The sequence below is a fragment of the Zalophus californianus genome, chromosome 3 (genome assembly GCF_009762305.2).
Source record: "Zalophus californianus isolate mZalCal1 chromosome 3, mZalCal1.pri.v2, whole genome shotgun sequence".
Lineage (NCBI taxonomy): Eukaryota > Metazoa > Chordata > Mammalia > Carnivora > Otariidae > Zalophus > Zalophus californianus.
Window position 1 is genome coordinate 188,947,931 of NC_045597.1, and position 19,817 is coordinate 188,967,747.

At 46.9% G+C, this 19,817-nt stretch overlaps 1 protein-coding gene across 1 annotated transcript in view; it reads left to right on the forward strand.

Annotated features, from left to right (window-relative positions):
* Positions 1 to 12,987, forward strand: part of SPP2 (secreted phosphoprotein 2) — a 37,336-nt gene extending 24,349 nt beyond the window's left edge. The window contains exons 6-8 of the mRNA XM_027590244.2: positions 118 to 172; positions 4,326 to 4,423; positions 12,055 to 12,987. Of these exons, the coding sequence (XP_027446045.2) occupies positions 118 to 172; positions 4,326 to 4,396 (126 nt within the window). The 3' untranslated portion in view covers positions 4,397 to 4,423; positions 12,055 to 12,987. The remainder of the gene's footprint in view (positions 1 to 117; positions 173 to 4,325; positions 4,424 to 12,054) is intronic.
* Positions 12,988 to 19,817: the final 6,830 nt, after the last annotated feature.

Below are 19,817 nucleotides of genomic sequence, written 5' to 3' on the forward strand. Positions count from 1 at the left end.
ATTAACAATGAATTATGTAATGCATCAGAGTCCTCCAGATAATATTTGCATATTTTACAGTGTCTCCTTCTTCTCTCTTTCATGTGTTGATATATCCCGATGCCTACATTGATTTAGATGTTTTTGGGGGACATATTGGGATCCTCTAAAAGGAGAAACAACTACCTACTTGGTAAGTTGAGATCTGTTCTTTTTAATGATTTTTTTCTTGAAACAACTTCATATTGAAGCTCTGTTAGTGAGTCATTTAAAACTGGAAACATCGATACATAATCTTTGAACATTATACTAATTCCAGAAAATAAACATTCTCTTTTCTTTTTGTTCTTTTCTTTCTTTTTTTTAAAAAAAATTTCAATTAGCTTACATATAGTACACCATTAGTTTTTGATGTAGTGTTCAATCATTCATTAGTTGCGTATAACACCCAGTTCTCATCACATCACGTGCCCTCCTTAACGCCCATCACCCAGTTACCCCATCCCCCCACCCACCTCCCCTTCCACAACCTTCAGTTTGTTTCCCAGAGTCAAGAGTCTCTCATGGTTTGTCTCCCTCTCTGATGACTTCCCATTCAGTTTTCCCTCCCTTCCCGTATGATCCTCTGCGCTATATCTTATATTCCAATATGAGTGAAACCATATGGTAATTGTCTTTCTCTGATTGAACTTATTTTGCTTAGCATAATCCCCTCCAGTTCCAACCAAGTTGATGCAAATTGTGGGTATTCATCCTTTCTGATGGCTGAGTAATATTCCATTGTATATTTGAACCACATCTTCTTTATCCATTAATTTGTTGAAGGGCATCTTGGCTCCTTCCACAGTTTGACTATTGCGGACATTGCTGCTGTGAACATTGAGGTGCATGTGCCCCTTCTTTTCACTACATCTGTATCTTTGGGGTAAATGCCCAGGAGTGCAATTGCTGGGTCATAGGGTAGCTCTATTTTTAAATTTTTGAGGAACCTCTGTACTGTTTTCCAGAGTGGCTGCATCAGCTTGCCTTCCCACCAACAGTGTAAGAGGGTTCCCCTTTCTCCACATCCTTGCCAACATTTGTTGTTCCCTGTCTTATTAATTTTAGCCATTCTAACTGGTGTGAGGTGGTATCTCATTGTGGTTTTGATTTGTATTTCCCTGATGACAAGTGATGTGGAGCATATTTTCATGTGTCTGTTGGCCATTTCTATGTCTTCTTTGGAGAAGAGTCTGTTCATGTCCTCTGCTCATTTCTTGACTGGATTATTTGTTTTTGTTCCTTTCTTACCATTAGGCAACAAAGATAAAACTTATCATTTAGGTATCCCTTTATATTTATATAGAGATTTTCCATACATGATTCCATCTGATGGCCCCATGTGTCAAATAAACAGGGCGGATGTTGGATTATACCTTGAGAGGGACCCCTAACTCGAACATGCTTGTTTCATCCTGGGTGCACAGCCCAATTTACAGAGCCCAGGTGTGCAATAATGTGTGGCTGGACTGTCTAGACTAAAGCTCATCTAGTTGATTGAGGTTGAATTCTGTTATCTTCCAGCCATGTGATGAGAGCTGACCATCGCTGTAAGTGGCTTGTGTGGGGGAGAGGGGGCCCTCCTTTCTTTCCTTTTTGTGTGGCCTCTCATTTGAAGTGGGATTGGGTTAGGAGCCATTTTTACTTTCCTGAGGTTTTTCCCTATTGGTGCTGATGGCGGCAAAACTATTTGGTGATCTTCCATTGCTTCCTTGCTGAAGAGGTATATTGGGGGCATCAATAATAAGATCACGGAACATTCTGGAAGTGGAGAGAAGGGCCTTGCCTTATGACTATTCCTGTATTACAGGTCTCATTTCTGATAAATCCAGAAGTGAATTGTATGAACGGTCACTTGGTAAGTGACCTTTCTTCCATACGACACCAGCAGATGCTTTCGGATCAAGCCAGACTCTGCTGAATTGATTTCATAGTAGATTAACCCCTGAAATACGAACTATTTTAAATGAAAATGAAGAGGACAGTACTGCATTAACTTGCTTTGCAAATCACTGAAACAGTAAACTTGAGGCATCACAACTAGCTTAAATGTTAGCAGGAATCAAAATAGCAAATCTGGCTCAGGATATCAGCATTGACCTTTCCCCCTGCCTCACTTTGGGGCATTTTCTGAAAAAGCTCAAACTCTCTTGAACCCCTCGTTGCCCTCCACCCTCAACAGTACTTTGGGGCCAGCAGGTGAAGTTAACGGTAATGTAGTTCCTTCCTTTTACAGATCAGTTTCCCTCTCATTTAATTTTCAGCATAGATCTGTGAACCAGGTGTTCTATGACCTGCTTCTATAGAAGAAATGAACAATAACTCTTGGTGCTACTATCATACGCAAGACCCTTAACTCTGTGCTAATTGCTTCACACAGCTTTCTCTTCACAACCATCCTGTGAGGCAGCACTATGTTCCTTCCATTTTGTAGATGAGCAAACTGAGGCTTAGTGCGTTTCTGTAGTGTGTCCAAGGCTACACAGCCAACATGGGACTTGGATCCAGGCTGTGAGTGGCAGAGATAGGACTTTGATACAGACCTGTCACACTCTCCAGCTTTTGTTTTTGCCAATGCCGTTTTCCGGAAGAGTTGTGAATTTCACCCTATTTCGGAGTTCCTCATTAAAATGAATAACACAGATATTAATATTTCATTGAGCTCAATGTTTGATCCCCACTAGGCATACTGTAATTTATTTGAAGTGCTGGGGCTTATAATCTGAGGCTTGATTTATTTTTTATTTTTTTTAACTTATTTTTTATAAGATTTTATTTATTTATGAGAGAGAGAGAGAGAGAGATCAAGAGCAGGGGGAGGGGTGGAGACAGAATCCCAAGCAGACTCTGAGCTGAGCCCAGAGCCTGATGTGGGGTTGGATCTCACCACCCTGATCGTGACCTGAGCGAAACCAAGAGTCGGATCCTTAACAGACTGAGCCACCCAGGTGCCCCCTGAAGCTTGATTTAAAACGAAAAGATTTTAGACACCCTCCGAGTTGTCGCTTTGGGAGAACATACAGTTATTCAAACAGTGTGACCATTGCCGAGGATGTTTTTTGAACACTTCTTTTTTGGCATTGCCTTCAGAATCTACGGCCCATTCTTTTGAATCACTGTAGTGGTGGAAAATATTTGTCCTTGGATTTTATTTTGGAATTAGCCAAAATAAATGTGATTAATAAATGTGATTAATTAATTAAATTAACAACCAACTTGGGTGCATTAGTTGTATATTGCTGTGTGTCGAATTATCCCCAAACTTAGCAGTTTAAAACAACAAACATTTGTTATATTACAGTTTCTGAAGGTCAGGAACCCACAGGCAGCTTAGCCGAGTGGTTTTGACTCAGAGTCTCTAACAAGGTTGCAGATAAGTTGTTGTCTGGGGCTGTGATCTCATTTGAAAGCTTGACTGGGTCTGAAAGATCCACTTCCAAGATCATTCATGTTTGTTGGCAGGCCTCAGCTCTTCATGGGCTCTCGGACTGAGGGCTTCAGTTTCACCCACTGTGGGCCTTTCCATAGGGTTGTCTGAATGTCCTCAAAACATGACAGTTGGCTTCCCCCAGAGACAATGATGAGAGAGAGAAAGAGAGAGAGAGGGAGAGGGAATGAGCAAGACAGAGAGCACCCAAGACAGAAGACACAGTCTTTGGTTACCTAATTTTGGAATTTGTGTATTATCCCTACTGTGTATTTTATTAGTCACACAGACCAGCTCTGGTCCAGTGTGGGAGGGGAATACCTGAGTGTGAATATCAGGAGGCCATCTTGGAGGCTGGCTACGGCATTGGGAAAATGCCATTTTGGACCAAAAATATTTTGTGGATATAAATTAACGTGACGGATCCTTTTTATATGGCTCAGAAGGTAATTCCAGAGCTGAATTTTAAAAACACTTTGGGCCTTGGGAACATCATGGATGCAGCTATGCAGCCATCTCGGAGACTTCTTCGAAGACAACAATTTAGTTTATTTCACCAAATGTGTATTACAAGCACTGGGCAGGTCTCATGGAGGACTGAAAGACAAATATGACAGTCCCTGCTCTCGGGGCTTATAGTTGTGGCTAGGACAGATGGCACATGGAGAGAAATAAGCATGGGTTCAGCTGTGACATCATGCAGGGGAGGGTGAGGGAGAGCCAGGTAAGGAAGACAGAGCTGTTCTGTTCTTGGGCATCTCGCATCAGTGTGGGTCTGGTTATGCTAGTCACACCTCTTCCCACTGTTCATAGTTGCAGGGTCCATATTGTCTCAGACCTTGGTGTGAATGACAGAGCCTATATGTCCTTTCATCTGTAGAGAGCCTGAGAGGGATCTTTCCTCCTGGGAATCGAGGGTACCCGAACAAGTGGCGCAGACTTCAAGAATAAACGCTGGCTTTGAGTAATGGCCTCAAGGTAAGGGGACGCAATTAAAAATGTGTACTTAAAAATAGAAGCTGCTTGGGGTCAGTGCCTTCACACTGCTGCCCTCGCGCCCTCAAATGTCTAACTCTGCCACTCAGCTCTCATCTTTGCTCGCCTTCCCACCTCCTGGTCTCCTCCCAGACTCTGTCCCTCAGTCATCTCTCCCATCCCGCACACCTTGAGCTTTCTCCTGTGGTTTTTGTATTTGTCACCAGTGACATGATCAAGGGTCCAGTTGAAGAGCAAACAGACAGACAGAACAGCCCCTCCTTTGACGCTTCCCCATCCCAGCAACGGCCCTCCTTCCCTCCTTGTGTGCTGAGCTTCTCCATGCAGTTGTGGTCTTGGGCTGCTGCCCCACACTGACCGCCTCCCATTGGTGGTCTACTTTTTGCACCCTGAACTTTCAGCCCTCAGATCCACGAAATCAGATCTGCCTTCCTTTCCTCAATCAATAATTTAAATACTGGTGACCACTTGTGTTATGTCCTTAACCTACCCTCTCCTCCTTCCATGGATTGCTCTGTCATCTCTTCCACCTGCCCAACTTCATCAATGATCTGCAATTATTTCCGAGCACACATGTCTTACCACGGTCTGTCCTGAGATCCAGGCTCACTGGATGCAGTTGCTATGGGTACCTGTGACCACCTGGAATTCATCTGGCCCCTTCTTCAACTGCCTTTCTTAATTGAGGGAGTCACTAACCACCTAATTTTCTCAAGCTCAAAATTTTAGAGCATCATTGACTCTTCTTTCCCCTTTCTCTTCTCCCGACATCCACGGGGGTCCAGTGTTATTGATCTTGGCCACACATTCTCTTTGGCTTTGGCCAATCATTTCATTACCATCACCACTGACCAGTGCATACATTCTTGCCCCAGGTTCTGATCTCATGCTGCCCACCTTACACGCTGTCCTCAAGCTTATCTTGAAACACAGAGGAGTCTCTGATCCTTTCCACATAAACCCCCTAATGCTTGCTTCATTTGGGGATAAAGCAGAGGTATGCAAAAGGCAGACACTAAGCCAAAAGGAAGAACAGCCTATGTGCCCCTAGTGTGGTGGGGAGCTGAAGACTGAGCCCTGGTTTACCAAACCTGCACTGAATATTACTGAGTATATAAATTCCCAGTTACTAGGGATTGAAGCAGATGTAACTAAGTCTTTCTAAAGGTTCCCAAGTAGTAAGGGGACACTTGAAAGTAGAAAGGGCACACTTGAAAAGAATCTTCAGATGCAATTATAGACATCGATTCAATGCACATTCATTTTTACACACACACACACACACACACACACACACACACACACATTAATAACAAAGCTTGAGCCTTCACAGACTTTAGTTTGCATAACACTGTGTACCATCAGGATAAAGTCCGAGCTCCAGAGCATGGCCTACAAAGGCCTTGGTGATCTGGCCCCTGCCCAATTCTACTCTGCCTTGGTCCTAGGCTCCAGCAGTACTGAGATCCCACAGCTTGTCCTGCTGAGACCTCTGCACGGAAGAGCCACCTGGCTAATCTCTCCTCACCAGTCAGGCCTCAGGGCACTGTCATTTCCCATGAGAGGTCTACTCTGACTCTTTTCCCATTGTCCTCATCACAGAGCCCTGCAATTGCTCGTCTCCTCTCTGTCCCAACGGGCTGCACCAGACTCCCTAAGCACAGGGCGCCGTGTGCACGTAGGGCGCAGGGCACATCACATGCTACCATCTCCTAGTGCCCTGCACAGAGCCTGGCACAACAAACATTCAGCAACTATTTTTGAGTGGATGACGGAATCCTTCACTTTAGGTTCCTGAGACTGTTATTTTAAAAAAATCAGTTAAGCATAGTATAATTAATTTTTAACCACTGGAATTTGAAAGAAGTCAACTGTCATTTTACGAAAATAGAAGGAAAATTTACCAGCGAGGCTGTATTGGATGAAAGATGCAAATGGTAGGTTTTCTTTTTAATCTATGTGCCTCCTAAAAATAAACACCGGCTTCATATGGAGATCTAGAAGCTACTCATTATGAAGAAACGGACTCATCGTATTCCTTTTTTACCAATTTAAATCATTTCCTTTTGCTTTATAGAGCATCCTCAGGGGGCAAAATAGAATTCTCAATGAACTGGCTGTATTTCATTTATTTATAATATGATTTTATTGGGCATATTCACATGCATGGATTGCAATATAAATTATTGATTTGATTTCTGTAACAAAATTGATTGTCTACCAAATGTGTCTTTAAAGGATAGTGCCCATGAAAGACTCGACACCACCACCCTCACCTGGGCATCGACTTTGACTTAAGTCCCAGTTAGGTCCCTGCACTCCTGCGACCTTCAGGGTTCCCCACTGGGCTCCAAATTTCCTAGAATCCCAGAATGAGCCTGGGAAGGCCAGCGCACGGACTGGAGTCAGAGGACCTGGCTCCGAGCCTGCTCTGCCCCAGGAGCTGGGAGATCGTGCTCCAGTCTCCTCACCTCTTGGCTCACTTCCTTCAAAGGTTTATAATTATTTTCGTACTTGCTTTTGGCCCTGCTAGACCGTGAACTCCTTGGGGATGCATGGCCTTGTCATCCTTATTAATTATTTTAGTTTACTACCATAAAGTTAAGAACAATGTCTAGAACATAATAAGGGTTCAATCAGGTTGGAAGGAAGGAAGGAAGAAACACATGCATGACCCAAATCAGGACGACTGTGTTCAAGTTGTGGATGACATTTATCTGGTGGGGAGCTCCCTGAAGACGGAGGCTTTGGTTCAGCGAGCACGGAACCCTCAAAGCCTGCTTAATAGGGGCTGAGTAAGTGTTTTTGTAATTTAATAAACACTTGTTCTAGGACTCTTTCAGGTTGCTAAAAAATCATTTCATAGATAGGAGTAGATAGCAAAAGGTAATATTTCAACACGAGCTTCGGAATTTTTTCTTATCTGCTACTCTAACATAGGGGCCGTGAAGATCAGGTCCCAGCTCTCACGCTGTAAGGGATCTATCTGAGCATCTAGCTCTTGCATGATCTTTATAGCTGGACTAATTCACCCTCTTTAATTATGCAGTGGCCAGACGACCACAAACCACACAGAGTGCACCCAAACCACAGCGGCGTGAGGGAGGCGGCTTCCTTTACATTGCAGTGTCATTTGTGTGGACCCCTGAAACTCTGCCCAGAGCAGCAAAGCGGGCTGTTGCTAGTGAGGCCTGGGGTGGACAGCTGCACGCTGAGAAGGGTCAGCCTCACGAGTTTGTCAGTTTGCTCAACACATGTGTCTGGGCCCTGCACCAGGGAAGATCAGAACTCTCAAGGGTGCCTGGGTCTGTGTTTGGACCCATCCCATGCACTGCCTTTTATAAATCTTGCAACAACAACTCCTGTGAAGTTTCGTCATTATTTCTCTGTTTTGTAGATGAGGAAGCGGGGGTATCAGAGGCTCTTGCTCTCAGAGGCGGTGTTGAGATTGGGATTTTAAAGATTTTTTAAAATTTGTTTATTTGAGAGAGAGAGAGAGCAGGAGCGGGGTGAGGGGCAGAAGGAGAAGCAGACTCCCCGCTGAGCAGGGAGCCCAACACAGTGCTTAATCCCGGGACCCTGAGATCATAACCAGAGCTGAAGGCAGGCACTTAACCGACTGAGCCACCCAGGTGCCTCCAAGATTGGGATTTTAGTTACTGACATCTGTCTGTCTTTCTTTCCCTGCCCTGTGACACTCTGCCTCATGTCAATATCTCCAAGTTTAGGAAACAGCAGGAGAGGGCAGAAGCCCAAGGATTATTATTTTTTTAAAAAGATTTTATTTATTTATTTGAGAGAAGGGGGGAGGGGCGGGGGGGAGAGGGACAAGCAGACTCCCTACTGAGACCGGAGCCCAGCACAGTGTTCGATGCAGGACCCCGAGGTCATGACCTGAGCTGAAGCCAGACGCTTAACAGACCGGGTCACCCATGCACCCCAAAAGCCCAAGGATTATTTACATGTGTCTTACCTGTTGGGTGAAGCTAGGTAGGCAGCCACCAGCTGGAAGTCAAAGAGTAGTTGCCTGGAAGTGTTAACACACACCTACCTATCATCAGCTAGCTCGGAGGGGTGACCCCACAACGTGGGCCCCTAAGTGAGCTGGCTGAGTGATTTCCATATTTGGGTGTCAGACCCACGAATGACAACCTGTTGTCATGATCTCCCATGGCTGCCCCCCCCCGCAACTGGGGGAGCCAGGACCCCCCCCCATGTCTGAGATAGAAAGGTCCAGCCGGTGCTCAGAAGGTGGAAAGCCAGCCGTGTGGGACTCTGTCCACTTATACTCCTCTCTGATGCTCCTTCACTGAGCATACCTAAGGAGGAAGGACAGTCCACTCTCATATCTTGGCAGTTATGATCTGCAAAGTTGCTGCCAACACCGAATTAGCAAATACTGAGCCATTGTTCCTGTGGGAAGTAAGGGTTAGGCTCCCGTGAGCCTCTGGTCACCTTTTGTCAACCGGTCAGTACACGACCTTGTTTTATGTGTGTTTCTGTTGAAAGACACCTTATTTAAAATCCACTATTGACTCATATTGAACTCACAGTCCACGGCACTATACCTCAGGCCTGAACCACACTTCTCGAACACACACGTATTCGCCATGAGGCACACCAGAGCCTTCTGTGCTTAACAGTGCTAGACACCACCTTGGCATCATGCGTGGGTGCCATTTGAAACAGTGAAATCACCAACAAAAAGCACTAAAATGCCCAAAGCCTGTCCCTAAATAGTCTGCAAGGAGGACACTTGTTTACAGTCTGAGCTGAATAAGGAGGCAGAGCATCACCTTGTTTGACCTTGGCTGGCAACATGCACTGCTGAGTCCCAGGACCTCTCTCCCCTGGTTCTGCCCTGCTCTCCATCTGCCTCCTGGTGCCTCCAGCCCCTTTGCCCACTGAAATTTGTGGCTGCATTTGGTGCTTCTTTCCTGGCTCTCCTCTCAGCCACGTCTTCTCTCTGTTCTGCATGGATCTCTCTTCTTCCTCCTGTTCCCCAAGTGGGGGTGGTCCCCGGGACTCCAGCCTTGGCTCTTCCTCTACTCACTGTCTTCTCTTTCCCAGTGACCCAGGCACCCCCGGCATTTTGATGCCCATCCGTCGGGGGGAGCATTCCACCCTCCTTTTCCATAGTCTGCCCTAACCAACAGCATGCCAGATGCCTCCATCTGGATATACTGCCACATGCTCAAACCGGAATTCTTCCCTTCAGGATCAGTCTTCCTCCTGGAACCAACCCATCTTCCTGGTCACCCAGATCTGAAGCAGAATCCTCTTGGACCTCCTCCCTGCCCTCATCCGCCCAGCCCCTGCATTCCGCTGTCTTCTTCTGAAGAGTTTCCTGGCTCTGTCCCTTTGCTAGCCTGGTGTAGTCAGCATCTTCCTGATGGTCCCGTCTTGCTCCCCTCAAGGTCACCTCCACGTGTCAGCAGAGTGATGTTAACACTGGTGGAGGCGGGAGTGGGGTCTAAACTCTCTAGTGGAGGAATCGGGCCCTCTGCACAGTGGTGTGGTCCATGTCTGCGTGCCCTGCTTCGCTCTGCCTCCACCTGACGTGGAAGAGTCGCATGGCTGATTATTGCCCCAGGCCCCCAGTCTGGCTCTGACCTACCTTCCCAGGTCCCTGCTGCTGTGCTGCAGCACCCCACCCCCAGCTTGTCCTCGGGGTCTAGCTCACATGTCTTTTCCAGGAACCCCTCTCCTCGGTGTCTCCTGCACGTGGGTATCCCTGGAATTATATCTGCTGTACTGTACTCTAGCCCCTTATGGCTTCTTTATGGTTGATGATTTCTTCCTCCCTCCCTCCCTCCTCCCTTCCTCCCTTCCTTCCTCCCTTCCTCCCTCTTTCCTTCCTCCCTTCCTCCCTCCTCCCTTCCTCCCTCCCTCCCTCCTCCCTTCCTTCCCTTCCTTCTTCCTTCTTCCTCCCTCCCTCCCTCCCTCCTCCCTCCCTTCCTTCCTTCCTCCCTTCCTCCCTCCTTCCTTCCTCCCTTCCTCCCTCCTTCCTTCCTCCCTTTCTCCCTTCCTTCCTTCCTCCCTCCCTCCCTCCTCCCTTCCTCCCTCCCTTCCTTCCTTCCTTCTTCCCTCTTCCTCCCTCCTCCCTTCCTCCCTTCCTTCCTCCCTTCTTTCCTTCCTTCCTCCCTCCCTCCCTCCCTTCCTCCCTCCCTCCCTCCCTCCTCCCTACCTCCCTTCCTTCCTCCCTTCCTCCCTCCTCCCTTCCTCCCTCCCTTCCTTCCACCCTTCCTTCCTCCCTCCCTCCTCCCTTCCTCCCTCCCTTCCTCCCTTCCTTCCTCCCTTCCTCCCTCCCTTCCTCCCTTCCTTCCTCCCTTCCTCCCTCCTCCCTTCCTCCCTCCCTTCCTTCCTCCCTCCCTTCCTCCCTCCCTCCTCCCTTCCTCCCTCCCTTCCTCCCTTCCTTCCTTCTTCCTTCTTCCTTCCTCCCTCCCTCCCTCCTCCCTTCCTTCCTCCCTCCCTTCTTCCCTCCCTCCCTTCCTTCCTCCCTCCCTTCCTCCCTCCCTCCTCCCTTCCTCCCTCCCTTCCTTCTTCCTTCTTCCTCCCTCCCTCCCTCCCTCCTCCCTTCCTCCCTTCCTCCTCCCTTCCTCCCTCTTTCCTTCCTCCCTCCCTCCCTCCTCCCTTCCTTCCCTTCCTTCTTCCTTCTTCCTCCCTCCCTCCCTCCCTCCTCCCTTCCTCCCTTCCTTCCTCCCTTCCTCCCTCCTTCCTTCCTCCCTTCCTCCCTCCTTCCTTCCTCCCTTCCTCCCTTCCTTCCTTCCTCCCTCCCTCCCTCCTCCCTCCCTCCCTCCCTTCCTTCCTTCCTTCCTTCTTCCCTCTTCCTTCCTCCCTCCCTCCCTCCTCCCTTCCTCCCTTCCTTCCTCCCTTCTTTCCTTCCTTCCTCCCTCCCTCCCTCCCTCCCTTCCTCCCTCCCTCCTCCCTTCCTCCCTTCCTTCCTCCCTTCCTCCCTCCTCCCTTCCTCCCTCCCTTCCTTCCTCCCTCCCTTCCTCCCTCCCTCCTCCCTTCCTCCCTCCCTTCCTCCCTTCCTTCCTTCTTCCTTCTTCCTTCCTCCCTCCCTCCCTCCTCCCTTCCTCCCTCCCTTCCTCCCTTCCTTCCTTCTTCCTTCTTCCTTCCTCCCTCCCTCCCTCCTCCCTTCCTCCCTTCCTCCCTTCCTTTGTTTGAGGCTACACCTTATTTATGTTTATAATCCCCAGTACTTAATGCATACATGTTTATTGGACAGATGAATGGATGAATAAATGAATGAATGAATACTCCCATCTTCAGCCCCATACCCTCAGATGGCTGTAGCTGAGGTCTGTCTACCCCTTTACTAGCTTAGGTGGCTCTGTCCTTCCTGGCTGCAGCTTTGGCTCAGGGCCCCTCTGGCCCTTCCTTTTTTGAAACTTGAGTTTCCTTTCTAGGGCTGCCTCCCCTTCCCCTGCAGGTATCTCTTACCTCTTTTCTTTGTTCAAGGGGCTGGCCACTTCGCATAGCTGCTCCCGACTCTAGTGCCCCCTTGGATTCTCTTTGGCTACACCAGGAGTGCTGGGTCCTGTGTCTCCACAGCAAGAATGTGGAATGCATGCCCTGGAGTCTAATTGCCCCCTTCTCTCTTTTCACAGCAAAATACATCGGAAAGAATAGAAGGGCCAGTGAAGAAAGATACTTTATGAATTGTGTGATTTTTTTTTTGATCGGTTCCAGTCCTTAATAAATGTTTTACTCTTCCTCTTTTTCCATTGCCCGATTAAATAAAAAAAAAAGGTGTAACTGTCAAATTTTTAGATAAGAAGCAATGACATGAGGAGATTAATATTACCTAAGGATTTTAGGAGCTAGAACTCACAAAGTGGCCATGCTTAGCATAATGATGTCAAATGCATGTTTTAGATCAATATGCAATGATTGTAAATTCCTCATTTTTAAAAAGACAATCAGTCCAGGCAGCTTGGTGTCAAGAGTGTCTTTCCTTTTGTGACTTACTTTAATTAAAAAATAATAAAGCATCTGGTGATTTAGGGATGAAAGGCAGTCCCCTCCCCACCACCAAGATGTCCCTGTGGATTCTTTTTCTCTAGACTTGTCAGTCCCGGGCATCAATATAGCAAAGCCAGCTTTCTGTCAAAACAGATATTGCCAAGAAAGTACCCAAGGACAGAGGTCTGTGTTCCCAGGCCGCCTGGCAATTGCCGCAGTTAGGGGATGCTCTTGGAGCCTGGCCCTTCTGCAGCAGCCCTGGGAGGATTATAGGATGTGAGAATCTACAAATCCAAATGCAGTCCCTTTCCAGCGAGACTGAAACCCTTGTCAGATCCCCCTGGCTTTCCATGAAGACGTCACAAGCCCCTGGGAACTATTTCCTGAATGGATAATACACTAAAGACATTATTGGTTATTTGTACCTTCATTTACAGGGTGATGGGTATTAAAGAGGGCACTTGTGATGAGTACTGTGTGTTATACACAACTAATGATTTTTTGAATACTACATCAAAAGCTAATGATGTACTATACAGTGGCTAACTGAACACAATAAAAAAATAAAAATATATATATAAAAAAAGGAGTGACTGCTTACTCCTCTTCCCGTAGCAAACTGCCCCACTTCCTACAGCTTCTCAAAATCTGCTGAGGCTAGAAACTGCCTTGCCCCCATCTTCTCTATTTTTCCTGGATATTCTCATATGCTTATTTTATTTCCACTTTTAAGATCAGCATGTCAAGGCATGAAAAAAAATTCCGTTGGTATTTGAAATCAATTACACCAAATTTGTAGCTTGTTTTTTGACACCTTTCGACTCCTGAGGTTTATTCTGTGAGAATAACCCATATGTTTCCACTTATCGAAGTCTACTTATGTGACACTTAACAGAGTTTAAGAGGGTTTTTTTTTTGTGATAAGAGATGTGCTTGGCATATTTTCTAAAAAAAAATATTTACTGGTGTTTTCTTTTTGTTATTATAAATGAGATCTTCTGTTGTTCTATCTTATAAACTTCACTAATATATGTTAGGTTTTTAGCCTATCTTCAACAATTTCCATATTGTTTTTAATAGTTTTTTCAGTTGCTATTCCAGAGTGTTTCATGTATACCATATAACTTTTGCTAATGATACTAATTTTGTGTCCCCCTCGTCATTTTTTCAGTGTCATTTCTTTCTTTTTCTTACTTCCTTTGAATATATTCCAACAGGGTTAGATAACAACAGGGTGGTGATAAGCATCTTGTCTTATTCCTCACTTTGTTGGCATTCTGAGAAGCATCTCAGTGTGGCACCCTTAAGCGCCATGCTGCCTTCCGGTCTGGCGTAAGTGGTATTTATGTCTTCAGTCCTATTCAGGTTGCATTCATCCTTCCGCTGAGAAGAGTTTAGAACATAAACGTATATGGAGCTTTCTCAAACATCTTTTGAAATTTTTCTTTTTTGAATTTAAAGTTGGAGACTTGGAATTTGTCTTTCTTCTTTGATAACAAAACATGGTGAATCATTTTAATGTATTGCCTAAATTGAACCATCTTTGCATTCCTGGAACAACCCCACTTGGCCATGGTTTACTATTCTTTAAATATGCTGCCAGATTCCAGTTGCTTCACTGAGGATGTTCGTATCACCTTTCATACGTGAGAGTGATCTGTAGTCTCTTTTTGTGCTGTTGTGCTGTCTTACCTGGTTTTGGTATCAATGTTGTGAAACCCAGCACAGCCTGTATGTGGTACCTCCCTCTGCCCACCATCTCGCTGTGCCCTGGTCTAATAGAGGAACATCCATGGAGGGCCGGTGTGACCTCTTTAGTGGTCACAACAGTATATTAACCACATTTAAGTAATTTAAATATTTCTATCATCCGCCTTCCTCAAACATTTTTGCCAACACATTTCTTCCACCGTCTTCTGGAAAGAGAGAGTAGTAAGAAACAGACCTCAGCCTGAAATGGTCAGTCCCTGCTTAGCAAGGCTCATGGGGGCTGGGATGGGAGTCTGCTGGGTCATCCATCTGGCAGAGGAACTGTCTGATTTGTCCTGTAAATGTGTGCGTGGGGATTGTGTGTGCCATTCTCCTCGTTGAGCACAGGCACCGTGCTCTCACTCAGTCTGTGCCCTCTCCAAGCACTGATGTACCCTGGGCGTCAGCAGACCAGCAGGGAGAGACACACTTAGCAGGAGGAATGGGCTTATCCACCGTTGGCAATGGCAGAGACTATAAAAATACAAACTGAGTGCAGGACCCCCAAGCTCTGCACATGCTCCACTGAGGCTGTTTCTAATTCCTTCAGGCCAGAATTCAGGTGAGTGATTTTCTGTTAACCGAAGAGAGTTCATGGGTTTCCTTTGATCAGCACACACATGTCCTCTCCCAGCTCCCACTTCTATAGAAATCCCAGCACAAGACAAACAGTGACAGACCTCTCCCTAAAAATGTCGTTGTGCCACTCTGAGGCTGGCTACAGAACAATTTTGGCCTCTTTCCAGAGGCAGGTGTGACCCGAGCCAATCTGCATGAGCTGACTTGTTGGCTAGAGAATCATTAGCAGTGTGGACAAGCATAACAATGTTGCATTCTTGTGAGCCCCTGGGAACATGCACACCCCTCTACAGAGGGACTGCATTTACCTCCCTTGTCCCTTCACAGCTTGGATGAAAAATTGCCTCGGGTTCCAACATTTAACATTCTTTCTCATTTTCTGTCCTGGAATGTCTCGGTGTGGCTTGGCTTGTCGCCAACCCGTTGCACAGCTCGTCCCTTTTCCCTCGTCCAGGGGACATGTGTGAGGAAAGCTGTATGCTCAGGTCCTACCCTTGGGGCTGCCTTAGCCTGAAAATTTGCTGGTGTCTTCCTCAAGTTTGGGGCAACTTCCCAAACTGTTTTGTGGGTCTTCTGTTTTGTGTTATTTTCCTTCCGACTGCCGCAGGAGATTTAATTCTGATCCTAAGATTAATTTTATATACATTTCACAACACATGGCCTGATTTCTTCAGCAACCACTGGGCATTAGTGGCTCCGGAGATGTAGGACAGTGACCAAGTAAGGAACATTCTCCAAAATGCTCTGCACGGCAGAAACCATGCTCCAGCCTTTTAAAATGAGGCTCAGCTTGATCAACCCTGAGTTTTCTGGACTGTCTCTTTCCTTTTTTCTCTGTTGTCTTTCCTCAACCCCTGTCTTCTCCTTCTCTAGGTTATGGTACCTTTGTGCTTCTTGTGATACCAAGGAAGGGAAATGCGGATTTTCCCATCTTGCTCAACTGTCCTATGTGAAGAGCTCTGTTTACGTGAATGGTAGCTTTTAAGGAGGGTGTGTGGGGCCCACTGTGGATGAGTGTGAGTGCGGTGAGGAGGAGAAGCTCAAAGGGGATTCAGCTAGGGTTGCAGCTGCAGCGGGCAGGTGTAGGGGCTGGGTGGGTGGGGGTGAGTGGGTCTTGGGACACAGGGAGCCTAGAACATGGTGGGAGCTGAAGCCCCCTGGAGTCTTTTTGGAAGTGATTGGTTAGACTTCTCCAGAGTGGTAGCCCAACACCCTCACTAAGTTGTATGGTTTCTTACGGTTGCCCTAACTACTGCCCAAGGGCAAATAATGTTGCCTGGTCAGGAGCCCAGCCACAGTTGCCATGGCGGCATCTGTGACCACTGGTCCACGAAGCATACGAAATCTCCAGCTGGGACCAGGCAGTGAACTACAGGGGGCGGCTGCCAGGGTCACATGCAGACCGGTGAGCATTAGTGGTCAAGAGAATTAGACACATCAGAGGGATTATAACCTCCACCCCACCCTGGGAACTTAGAGACACCAAATCCCAAATTTAATCTGTGACAACCTCCACCCACTATGTTGCCTGGCTAGAGCCATTTCTACGGAACAACAGGATGTTTCTGCTCTATCTCTGAGCGGTCATGGATGCTGCAATCCCGATTCTACGCATTGGCTCACCCTGCCAAAGGAATGGACTCCCAACTGTAAGCCCCTATCGTCCTGGAGACGTCAATAGGCGGAAGGAGAGAAGCCATCCAAAGCTGCTCATTCTGATGGATTTGCCAATAGAATTTACACGAAACAGCAAGAGATCAAGGAGAGAAGCCACAGATCTGAGACCCTCAGCTTTCTCAAATTCACATGCTTGAGTTTGCACAGTTGTCCAAACCCCACATTTCTTCTGTCTTCCTTCCCCCTTTTGACTCCAGTCTCCTCTCCACCCTCCATGTGGCGAGGCCTTCTGCATCGGCCCTGGCAGGCCCCCAGAGCTGATTTCTCCCTTGCCCAGCTCAGTCTGCTTCTCTCCCTCCTGGTGTTCTCATGCCCTTCCATGTTTGATGCAGTGTAGGGTTGGTCCCAATGTCTGTATTGGTTCCCATGCTCTCTTTCCTTGGTAGTAGATTGCTTCAGCCATTCTCCTTCCATGTGCCAAATTAGGCCGAGTATCAAACATTTATGTTCTATTATATCTTGAGTCAGTGTTCACATGAGCTGAGCTTTCTCCCCACTGTCCTTTATTGTTTTGTTCTGTTTGGGGCGCAGGCCTATTTTACTCCAAATGGTGTCTACTCATTTCTAAAATACGATTTGAATTTGACTGTATTACCATAGTTAATGGTCAGCTTTGTCAATCAATATGTTACTCACTAATATGTTCACCCTGATTGGAGCCTCGGGATGGCGACAGGGAGGGAATCCCTTTCATAAAAAGATTCTGAACCAGTATCATTGAGACCAGCCACATTGGGAGTATTTTGGTATTTATAACGATATTCGTTTCCTATTGCGGCTGAGGCACAGACTTTAGTGGCTTAAAATAATACAAATGTATCATCTTACAGTTTTGAAGGTTAGAAGTTCAAAAGGGGTCTCCCTGGGGCAAAATCAAGGTATTTTTTAGCAGGGTTGTGTTCCTTCTGGAGTCTCCAGGGAGGATCCATTTCCTTGCCTTTTTCAGCTTCTAGAGGCTGCCCTCCTCATTCCCTGGCTTAGAGCCCCTCCTCTGTTCTTCAAAGGACAAAGGTCCAGCCTCCACTTCCATCATTCATGGCCTTTTCTGTGACCACCCTGCATTCATCTTACAAGGAACCTCATGACTCATTGGGTCCATCCATATATTTTGGGATATCTTCATCTCAAGATCTTTACCTTAAATAAGATCTCTGTTACCTCATAAGATAACACATTCACAGACTCTGGGGGTTAGGATGTGGACGCATTTAGGGGGCCATTACTCACCCTACCGCAATAACCAAATCAAACAGCCAAAGAGCTATCATTTATTGGACACCACAGACCAAGCAGGCACTCTACATGGATTCCATCATGTAATTCTTAAAATAACCCTATTGGGTGCCTGCCGCTATAACCATAATTTGACAAATGAGGAAGGCATGGCTTCGAGAAAACTTATCCCATTGTTAGTAAGAGCAAACCCAGGCCTTACATCTCAGCTCTCTGAATTGTGTTCTCCCGTCCCTAAAAAAATTTAAAAAATTAAATAAATAAATAAATAAATAAATAAATAAATAAATAAATAAATTAATTAATTAATAAATCTTTAGAAAGGCAACCAGTGGGTTTGAATTTCTCTCAGGAGATAGAAAGCAAAGGGAATGACAGCCACACTGTTGGCCTGATGGATCACTTTGGCCATCAGATATTGCCAGTGTGACTTCTTACAAAACCATTGCAAGCCCACCCTGCAGACCCACCCATCCCTTGGATAAATGTGCCTTAAGCAACTCTATATGCCAAGCCAGGGAGCATGGCTCTCTGCATCAGCCATGGGGACTCCATACAGGTGGGGGGGGGTGGGGAATTAATTTACCCTAAAGCTCTCTGTTAAACACTCACACTGCTGCCCTGTCTATTTAATTCTTTTTAGACTGAAGGCCTGGAGTTCCCAGTTTATGAAATTAGATGAGGAGCCGGGTTCATTCCCAGTTTTGCTGTGCCCATGACCTTGGCATTCTTTTTTTTTTGGATATCCAAATAGACACTCCCTTGGCTTTCACTCGATAGAAAACTGGCATTCCTAAAAGCCAAACAAAACCTCTCTCAGAAGAAAAAACAAAATTAGTGAGCAGATAAGACATCTGAGCCTTATTTTGCTCTGAACTCGGATGTGGTGGAGGTAATGGCTTTGTGGGTACAGTGGGGGAGGGGAAGAAAAATGAGCTGTTTCTTGACTCCCAGCAGCTTCGGGGCGCTCGGAGCTGGAGGGCGCTAGGTGGCAGGATTTGCTAAGCTGGGGTCTGCGGGCCTGGCCTGCGGTGAGGAGGGTGAGGCCCGGGAACTAGGTCAAAATGAAATTGGGAAATGTGTGTCCTTCTGTGAGCCGAAGCACAGGGGCTGTTCCTGCTTCGCCAAGACAGCTCTGCGTGGTTGAAGTCACTGTGCGAGGCTGCCCGCTCTTTCCACCCTTTCTTCCTCTCCTTTCTTTTCTGCTTTGTCATGTGTTTCCCTGAGATGGGCCCCCAGGGGACCAGCATCTGCTGGGACATCAGCTAATTTAGCACCTGGTGGCTCAGAGGGTCAGTGCCCTGCTGCTTCCCATTCCAAGGCACACATCAGGTTAGGGACATCCCATTCTCAACTCTCAAAGTGAGTTTTTGTGGTAGCAAAACTCACATTTTCAAGAAAATGCATTGCATATAATATGTAATGCATACTACATACTAATATATACATGTTAGCCCGTGTCCTGTGATACAGTCAAGACTCTAAGATGGATATCGCCACCTTCTCTCTCATCTCAGAGGTGCCTGGGGCCGACCCTGCAATGGGGAAGGGGACAGGCATGGTCTTCTGTTCTTACACTCACCCTGCAAGCAGTGGGGGCAGGGGGACCGGAGAGTTCTGGGGGCTGGGTGGCTTTGCCCTGGGGCCTGGCTCGTGGTATGTCTGGTTCTTCCGCTCCGGGCTCTTTAGAAATGATGCCCAGTGCTCTTTTTTCTCCTGGGTTCCTTTGGCCTGGAGCAGACAGAGCTGCACTCGAGATGGTCCCTGTGACTCATCACTCATCTCCAAGGCATCCTGCATCACACCTCACCCTCCTTCTCCAGGTCTCCTTGCCCATCCATGGTCCCCATGCTGGACTGACTTGAGATGACCCCATGCCAGCTGACCTGGGTTCACTAATGTTCCCCCCAAACTCATGTCTATCCAGAACCTCAGAGTGTGACTTTATTTAGAAATAGGGTCTTTGCAGATGTAATTAGTTAAGATGAGGTCATCCTGGATTCAAATGGACCCTAAGCCAGTGACTGGTGTCCTTATAAGAGAAAACAGAGACACAGGGAAAGGAATGAAGTCCATATGACAATGGAGCAGACATAGGAGTTTTTGCCTACAAGCCAAGGAAAGCCAAGGATTGCCAGAACAACCAGGAGCTAGGAGAGAGGCCTGGACC